Source organism: Pygoscelis adeliae, unplaced genomic scaffold (assembly GCF_000699105.1).
Source record: "Pygoscelis adeliae isolate BGI_AS28 unplaced genomic scaffold, ASM69910v1 Scaffold399, whole genome shotgun sequence".
In the NCBI taxonomy this organism is placed as follows: domain Eukaryota; kingdom Metazoa; phylum Chordata; class Aves; order Sphenisciformes; family Spheniscidae; genus Pygoscelis; species Pygoscelis adeliae.
The window spans coordinates 1,355,684-1,364,807 of record NW_008825609.1 but is presented as its reverse complement, the minus strand read 5'-3'; the positions used below and the strand labels follow the sequence as shown (position 1 = coordinate 1,364,807).

The window sequence follows — 9,124 nt, the reverse complement described above, 5'->3', positions numbered from 1 at the left end:
GGAAGAGCAGGGAAGGCAACTGTTCCCCCACACGAAGCCTTCCACTCCACTCCTAGTCTTGTGGGATGAACATCTCCTGGCATCTCTGCTCTCCTCCTCGAGGCACGCTCCCTCTGGCCCTCGCCCGGCCATCTGGAGAATAGAGCGTGAGCAGCAGCCCCCCCCCCGCCCTCCCCATCTCCTCAGGTTGCTCCAGCCCCGCAGGGCTGGCTTCCCAAGGACGCTGCAGTGTAGTGCCTGCAACATGTGGCCCTAGAGGTTTCCCCAGGACTCCGGCGGGGGGAACTGGTCCACATCCCCCATCTCATTGTAGGTTTGCTCTCCCATGGTGAAAGTCAGCTTGTACCGTAGCCTCACTTTCTCCTGGAGACAGGGGAGAAAGGATAAGGAGTCAGAAGGGGGGTGGGTGGGGAAGAAAGTCATGAGGCACAAACCATTCAGGTCTCTAGGAAGCTGCAGAGGGAATAGGGACAGGGTAACCAGACTTTGCCCAGGCAGCAAGACCAGCCTGCTCATGCCCCAGGGACGGTGCCATTACCTTCTGTGGGTTAGCAAGCAGCAGGACTTGTGTGATGGCACTGGGGTGGACAATGGGGTTGAACGCCGGCAGCTCCGTGCCCGAGGGAGGCTGCAGCTTCACCTTCATCACCTAGGGAGAGAGAAGAGCATCCCACGTTCCCGAGGGGGACTTGGCAGCCAGAGGCCCTGCTCCTGTATTTGGGGAGCTTCCACTGTCTAGTCAAAGGGAAGAACATTGTGCTGGTTCCTGCTAATCTGAAGGCAACACAACTCGCTCTCAGCCCCGCAGAGCTCTCTCCACCCACCCTGCCTTTCCTGCAAAGGGAGAATCACGATTCAGCCCAGTCTGGGGACCTCAGCCCCAGCAGCCACCTTACCTTGGGGACAGCGGACTGAAAGACAATGTTGCGGATGGGCTGCGGGGCCGTGCTAAGCATAGAAATCACCACCACCAACACGTCTGGCCTCTCGGGCAGGGCATCCTTAGCAAAGTGGAAGAGGATGCGGAAGCCGTGCTGATCATACACTGTCACAGGGAGGATGCTGCCTGTGGGGAAGGCAGGGACAGGTAGGAGTCAGCCAGGAGGGAATTGGCCCTGCAGCAACTTCTCCCCATCACCCAAACTTCATACAAGTGACAGAGGTTACCACTCCTCCTCAACCTCCACAAAATCCAACAAGCAAGAAGCTTCCTCACATTCTTCCCTTCCATATGCACATGGTTTGTTCCACCTTCTTCATACCCTGTCCGGTTGTTTCTTCCCTTATTTGTCTGGCTCCCTTCCAAACAGTCCACCCCCCCAGGCTTGCCCCACGCTTTCGCCCCGGCTCACTGGGTTTGATTGACTCCAGAGGCACAGTGATGTTGGCCAGTGAGATCTCCTGGGGCAGCGCGGTGGCAGGAGGCTGTGGTGGGACCGCAGTACTTCCTGCTGGTGTGGCGGCAGCTTTTGGAAGCGTAGCAGGGGCAGGCAGCTCTGAGGTCAGGGGCAGCGTGGGATTAGGGGAAACACTCTGGAGCACGGGCAGAGCGCTGGGATTGTGGGCCGTGGTGCCAGAGCCACTCCTGTTCTGGAGATCCCTCAGGGTGAGCCGGGGGGGCGGCTGCTGCTTCTCCCTGTAGGGAGAGAGAGTAAGGAGTGGAACGGGGCACTGAAATGTCATGTCCAGCACCCCAGAAATGGAAATGATGGGGAGAGATGCGGGATTGCACTACTCCTGCTTACCATCGCACTTGTTGAGACTCTGGAGGCAAAGACTGTTGCAGCAGAGTCTTGCCCAGGAGGTCCAGGTCATCCAGGCCACTGGTGAAAGGAGAAGGTTTGGGGGAGGACGCTCCTGCATCTGCTTTGACTGGTGGCGTTGCCGTGATAGGGGTGATATTGAGCTCGTTGCTATCTGATGACTGTAAAAAGAGTGCACAGGAGAGCCCCCCCAAGCAGGGTTGCGTATCAGCACCAACCATCAGACACGGCACACTTCCCTACCTCCTCCATTTGTTGCTTTCACCACCCTCCCCCCCTTCTGCCCTGGCTCCCAGCACACTACCTGGGAGCTGTTCCAGCCGCTGCTGTCACCAGCTTGGGCAGGATGCGGTGCTGGGTCGTTCAGGCCTGCCAGGGGTAAAAGCAAAGATGAAGCTTAGCTACCAAGTGGGTAAGAGCATTAAACAAAGCCTGAATAAGACACAGAAGCAGCAAGGCAGAACCACCAATGGGGTCCCCATCTCTGGCTCCCATCCTTGCATGGGGGAGAGCCGGGAGGGCTATAGTGTTTTTTCTGCCCAGAGATCCTCATTTACAGTCTAGTTCTCACTGCAATTGGCAGAGAAGTGAATACTACTGGGCTGACAAGACCCACTGACCACGTTGTCTACTTCATGCTGTTGTACTCAAAGCATCTATCTTAGGAAACAGACACTTTGTTGGAAAAAGCAGGATTCTAGAGCCTTCTAGGATTGGCACCTCACAAGACTTCCATGTGAACAGTTCTGGAAGTCCCATGCATCTGTTGTTAGCTCGTGACTTCAACTGCAAGGAGTAAACATGAGGAGCTGGGGGTGATCCACCCTTGTGATCCCATCTGGGGATGGCCATTGCATCACTCTTGATTTACCTGCCAGGTCAGTTTTCCCAGAGCAAATCAGAGGGCACATCCCTGCAGGCTCTCTCTGACTAGTCAGGAAAACACCACGGGACTGAAGTTCGGAATCATAGCAGGGTCTTTCCCTCCTTCTCCCCACACTAAGTGAAGGCCACCTCTTGGTCTTTCGTTATTCACCTCTCCCAGAGCTTTCCCTCATTTGTGCTCCTGCCACACGGAGAACCATCCATGCAGACTGTCCAGAGTCAAGGAGAGAATAAAGAGCTTTTGCTCTGGCCTTCTCACCTAAAGACATGAGTTCATCATCCAGCAAGGAGACAGAGCCAGCTTGGTCAGGCATGGGGACTGCTGAGCCTCCTGAAAGGGTGGGCAAGGCTGGGTAGGAAGGGCCTGTTGCCGGAAGATCCAGGCCTGACAGATCCAGAAGCGCTGAGGTGCTGCCTGCAAAGAAGGAACAAGCTGAGAGACAGAAAACCTTACCCAGTCCTTATCCAGTGTGCTGAGGCCGGTTCCCATCCTTCCTCACACATGGGAGAAGGAATTCCCCCTCTGCTCTCCCTTCCAATTCGTTCTCTTCATGCATCAGTCATCTCCACAAGCCGTTTCCTCATCTCACCAGCCCCACTCTGACCTCCTGCAGGTTTCACCTTTCCACTTCTCTCCATCTTCTCTTACATTGCAAGAAATCAGCAACAGGGTCCCTCTGCTTGACCTTCCTGTCTCCATTCCCCAATTCTCCTCACCTCGAAGAGGACCGGCCACTATCTCCCCATTGATCTCTTCTCCCCGCACGAGCTGTTTGTAGAGATTGATCACCTGTGTCAGATTGTCATTGGCTTGCAGGATCTCCGCTGAAATGGAATAGGTGGGAAGTAAGTTTGAAAATCGTGAAGAAACAAAGACAGTGACTTTTATACCCCAACTCTGTCTAATCCTTCAAAGCAAGGCCCAAGGAGCTGACAGCAGCCCACTGCAGATAGCATTTTTGCAATTGTTGCTGCAAACTGTACCAGGGTACATCGACACCTCCATGGCAGTCTCAGCAAGGACAAGCACAAGCATTGTTCCTACAGCGAAGTGGAGGAAGCCTGTAACGCTGCTGATTGCTGCCACGTGTCCCTGCTTAGTGCCAAGCCATAGACTAACTAACCTACAGCGAGCAGCCACCCCAACCAGAGCAGTGGCTGCTGATATATGCCATGCCGTGGGCAGCCCAAGCACAAGCTCCCTGAAAGATCGAGGGAGAAGGGGACAGAATGAGAAAGGCCAGATATGCTTACCTAGAGCTTCATCATTGTCTTCTGTGTCACTGGCGAGCCGGAAAAGCATGGGCCTCATACGCTCGCAGCGCTGATACAGCTCCTGAGGGAGAGGAGAAAGGGGTGCTGAGGTGAGCAGCAGGATGCTCAGCTGGGGGTGCAAAACAGGCAGGAGGAACTTGAGGAGGTAAGGGTCACCCATCTCTGCTAAGCTCAGGGAGGATGCTGGGATGGCCTTTCCTCACCTTCATTAGGTCCTCATTGCTCTCCGTTGTCTCCCCCCTGCTGTAGTTTGTCACCATCTCTGTCAGCAGCTTCACATTGTTGTTCACCTCCTCGATGGCATTCACCCTCTTGGAGATCTTCTCCATGCGTTTCTGGTCCTGGAGGGAAAGCACATGGGGAAGGATGTCCTTGCTCTTGTCTGCAACCTGGAGAGGAGGAAGGCTGGGCCAGCCAACACACCAACTCCCTGGACTAAGGCACAGCAACGCTGCCCTCAAAACAGCTCCCACTCCAGTGGAAAACTCCAGATCATCTCTGGGCCAGCACCTGCCAAACAGGGATGGAATTGCCACAGATCTAGTGCTGCAGCAGGGCTTGGGCCACAGAAAGCGCCCAAAGCCATTCCTCCAAGTAGCCAAGGGATGGCAGATATCATACAAGGTCTCTTTAGCAGCTGCTGCTGCAAAAATTTGGGCAGAAGCTCTGTATGTCTGCATGAGGACAGACTCATGTTGCTCCCCTGGTGCCAGACATACTCATGTATGTCTGCTCCCCTGGTGCCAACCAGATGATGACCCCCCCCCAAACCCCCCTTCTCCTCAGCCGCACCTCCTGAACCATCTCCTTGATGAGCTTGTTGGCAGCCCGGAGGTCCTCAGGATGGGAACTTTTCAGGAGACGAGCCAGTATCTGCAAAAGAGAAGGTACCTCTGAGCCCAAGCTGAGGGGTGGCAGCTAGAGTCACTCTTGCACCACTAGAGCCAGTGGAGGTACCCCTGCCCAAACCCGTTTCTGGCAGAGGCAGTGGACAAAGCCAGCCGTTTGAAAACCCAGCCACGAGAGCCTGTGGGCTATCAGAGACCAGGGACAGAAGAAGTACAACTGGTCTTCCTTTTCCCGTTGTGGTTCTGGTTATGTAAGACAGGTCTTTCCCCAAAGATCCCCTGCATTCAAAACTTGCTCCTGCTTGCCCATTATGCACCACGGAGACCCTGGAGCACAACAGCACTAGTACCGAGAAAGAGAGAAAGCCTGGTTTACGCAGCAATTGCCGTATGATTGCAATGGACTCCTACTCAGACCTCTTCACATGCCTCTCCGCAGGTGCAGCTGGTGAAGAGGGAGAGCTCCCACTTTCTCTCCCGTTCTGTAGTCGGTGAGCAGTCCCACTGGCCACCTACAAATCCTCATTTGCACACTGTGACCCATGGAGGCAAAATATACCCCCTGCAGCAAACCGGCATCACACTTCTGCTCCAGAAGGAGACCCAGAGGAGCCTAATACTTGCTTAAATGCATCAGCACTGATAAAGCAGAGGTTTGCCTGAGTGGTGACCCAATTCTGATGGAAAGGCAATATAGGATGGGTCCAGGAAGGTATAAGTAGTTGGGCAATAAGCAGATTGCAGTGCTGGGGGTGGGGAAGAGATAACAGCAGCAGCATCTGGGGCTGGGATTTAAAGCTCATGGCCAGATAACTCAGAAGCCTGGAAGACCGCACAGCAGCAAACCTCCCAGAATCTGCTGGGCTAATGGCAGCGCTTCACCCTTTGCACCATCCTGCAGCTAAGCGTTCCAAAGGTCAAGCAGACCCACACACCCCACCTCTGGCTTTTTCCTTTGTCATGATTTTGGAGCGGGCCCTCAGCATTCCTGTGATGCATTTTCTGAAGCACAGCATGTGGAGCAGGGGCCTTGACTCTTTCTGCGCCCCAGGAGGACAGGAGACCCTGGAGCTGTGAAGACGTGGTCCGCTGTCCCTCTCCTTTTGCACAGAGCCTTTACCTTGGATTTCTCTTCATCATCAAAGATGATGTTCTTGGGTCGAGGGGGAGGAGGCAGAAAAGGAGCATCGTCAGGCAGTTTTGGGTCACATTTCACGATCCCTGCAGCAGAGATCAATGGAGAGGTCAGGAAGAGGTCACCCACTGTGGGAGGGCACTGCCACCTAGCCACCAAACCCAGCTGGGACTGAGGGGGTTTGGATCTGCTCCCACTACCCATGATCCTGGATTGTGTTTTCATGCAAGAACTGTCCCCCGCTCTCCACCAATATCCTATCTTAGAAAAATCCAGCATTGACTGCCAAAGCACTCACAGCCCTCCAGCCCCAGCCCCTTCCAGCGCCCCATCTCCTGCAGGAGCAAGCAGATGTCTCCTCCAACCCATCAAACAACTCAGACCAGCAACTCCCTCTGCCCAGCTAGGAGCCACAAGGCAGCCGCTCCTTCGCCTGCCCCTGCAGGCAGACTGATGGATGTGCTGGGTCTGGGCATAGGAAAGGGAGAGTCTGTTTCGGGTTCTGTTCAGACAAAAAAAGGAGAGAGGGCAAACCGTCCATCCACCTTCCCCTTCCAGAGCACTGCCTCTCACCTTGTTTCTTCAGCATCTGGTAGGCTTCCGAGATCTTCACCTCGTGAGGCAGCCCTAATGTCCAGCTGTACATCAACTCCAGGATCTTTGACTTCACTTTTTCTGGTGTCCGGCTGCCAAGATACTAGAGGAAGAGAGAAGAGGTGGCTTGAAGCTGATCTGAGCCGTTGTAAGCCTGGCCGGTTCCTCTCCTCCCCTCCCCCAGGAGAAGTGAGACCGTTCCTAACGGCACAAGGAGGAGGAAAGAGGAAGCAAGCAGGAAAGCTCACGAGGCCCTTACAACACGTCCTACGCTGCGTTCGGTTTCCACCACAGGAAACACGAGAGGTGGGAGAAATGCTGCACCAGCAGCCCCTGAACGACACACAGGGACAGGTGGGAAGGCTCAGGCAGGTCTCTGTTGCCTTGTGAAGGAAAGGGTACGGCTAACAGAAGCTGCTGGGCAAGGCAGCCCTTCAGGAATGAGGGGACAGCAGGGCTGGGATGGGAAGGACTGTGGGTAACGGTCCCTGGGGCAGGGCCCAGCCCTCTCTCTCAGGGGCACTCTCCAGCACAAAGTGCTTGGCACCCTTTACAGCTAGGTGAGCCCCAGATGACCAGCACCCAGCGGTGAGATCTCCAAATGTTACAGCTCTCCCTCTGCCACACAATCATCCTTCACTCTTCTCCCGTGGGTCTGCTGGGGGCACTGGTGGTAGAAACAGTGCATGTGCCGCCCGTGGCTTAAGGCAGAGAACATTCTCTAGGGTGTCTAGCAAGAGGACTTTAGGATGCTGCTGTCACTGTCCCTGGATCACAGATCACAAGCTGTGACTGGCAGACGAAGGTTTTCCTTAGTCATATTTAATCTGTGCTCGCTTAACTCCACACTTGCTGTTGTTAACTGCCTTGACTGCACAGGAGAGCGCACACAGCTTGTTCTGCTGCAGGAACAGCAGCATCAGCAGAGGAGCAGGTAATGACTTGGTGCTTCAGATGGACTTGCCAGAGCACCATTGACCTGGCAATGGGCCAGAGGGCACTGGGCCTGCCCTCTGAGAGTGTCTCAACCAAGCTGGGACACCCTAGGGAGACATGGTCACGATGTCAAAGCTGGGGGAGGTTCCTGAGCACACGCAGTACAGAGAGAGCCCAACAGAGATGCTGGGAAGGTGACTCCAGGCATGCAGATGAGCTCAGTAGTCTCACAAGTGCTGGTTGCATCATGTTTAGCTGGTCCTTAGCTTCCTGGATCAAGAACCAGCTGGGACTAGAGGGGTGAAAGCTCACCTTCCCACTGGAAAACTCACCAGGGAATGAGGACTAAACCTCCTACTAGCACTGTCCCGTTTCCCCCACATCCCAGTGGGTACTTGGCCTTTCTGCTCAGCCACTACTTCTTCCCAAAGCGTTCCTGCCACCGGGCTCTGGTCCCCTCGATCCACGATCCCCTGGGACCCACCTTGGGTGACACCACTTTGATGAGCTCATTGAGGAAGCGGAACTTGCCCACCTCGTCGTGGAAGCGTTTGCCGCAGCTCTTCATGCAGGACTCCAGCACCTGGGGACAGGGGCCGGGTGAGCCCCGGCACAGGATCAGCAGCAGGTTCAAGAGCCAGCTCCCTCCTGCTCCCCCCTCGCCAGGCACGGAGCCTGTAGCTATCCTCACAGTAGCGTGGATGGACACCACCTTTCCCTCCCAGGTGGCCAATCACCCTCCCAAAGGGAAGCAAGAAGATTTTCCTCTTTGGAGGAAACAACAACAGCAGCCCACGGAAGGGGATATCCTTAGAGAGTTCACAAATGCTGGGGTTTCACAGTGTGGATCCACAACGGCATTAAGGGAATAAAAAGCTTCCCATCGACTTCAATAAGCTATGATCCTTCCTAGGAACAAGGCCTTTCCTACCAGTCACCCCTCCCCTCTTGTGGAACCACCTTCAGCCCCTCTCCCACCCAAGGGCTCAGGTGCTCCTTCTCAGAGGGAGTTCGAAGCTTCCCGTGCTCCTCCAGTCAAACTGGAGCAACCCCACACCCTGGCCCTCCATTTAGTCTTACCAGCCTGCAGATGCCCTTACCGTGAGGGCCTGGATAGCCTCCCATTCCTGTGGAGACTGGATCTTGTGGGCAAGAAGTCGGGTAGCAAGCGGAGGACTGGAAGGAGTGAGGGGAAAAAAAAGCTAGCTGGTTATTGATTTAAAGTACCGGTGCGGTACCTGTGTTCTATCTGGGCATCCAGGGTTGAAAAGCATATTGCAAGTTTAAGGTACCGATAAGGCACTAAAACCGTGTGGGAACCTTCTGTTAGTGGACCAGGACCGCCAGCCCGCCCCCACTCTGAGGGGCTTCAAGCCTATTCGCCTCTCAGGACAACCCCACTGAATCTTACCGGGTGGGCAACTGTAACCCATGCCCGTGACCCGGAGCAGCCCGGGGGAAGGAAGAAGCACTTACCCCTCTAGCTCCTTATTGAGCTGCTCACAGAAGGCATTGATACCATCCCAGTCCAGGTCCTTGTTCAGAGGGTTTGTCGCCTTGTCTGCGGGCGGGAGAAGGGGACGGTGAGAAAGCCTCCCCGGGCTCCCACCCCGCGGAGGTGAGGGGCAATGTCGCTCCCGCTCCCTCCCCGCCAATTCCCGCTCCCCCACCGTTCGCCCCAAGCCGCC

At 55.2% G+C, this 9,124-nt stretch overlaps 1 protein-coding gene across 1 annotated transcript; it reads right to left on the bottom strand.

Annotated features, from left to right (window-relative positions):
• Positions 1–187: 187 nt before the first annotated feature.
• GGA1 (golgi-associated, gamma adaptin ear containing, ARF binding protein 1) lies at positions 188–8,992 on the bottom strand. The gene is made up of 16 exons (XM_009332632.1): positions 8,913–8,992; positions 8,537–8,612; positions 7,921–8,019; positions 6,480–6,603; positions 5,892–5,992; positions 4,716–4,796; positions 4,127–4,264; positions 3,903–3,984; positions 3,366–3,473; positions 2,908–3,063; positions 2,068–2,132; positions 1,746–1,924; positions 1,353–1,636; positions 897–1,066; positions 539–649; positions 188–363 (listed from the first exon to the last, which is right to left on the bottom strand). The coding sequence occupies exons 3-16, from the start codon at positions 8,002–8,004 to the stop codon at positions 253–255; spliced, it is 1,794 nt and encodes a 597-aa protein (XP_009330907.1). The 5' UTR covers positions 8,005–8,019; positions 8,537–8,612; positions 8,913–8,992; the 3' UTR covers positions 188–252.
• Positions 8,993–9,124: the final 132 nt, after the last annotated feature.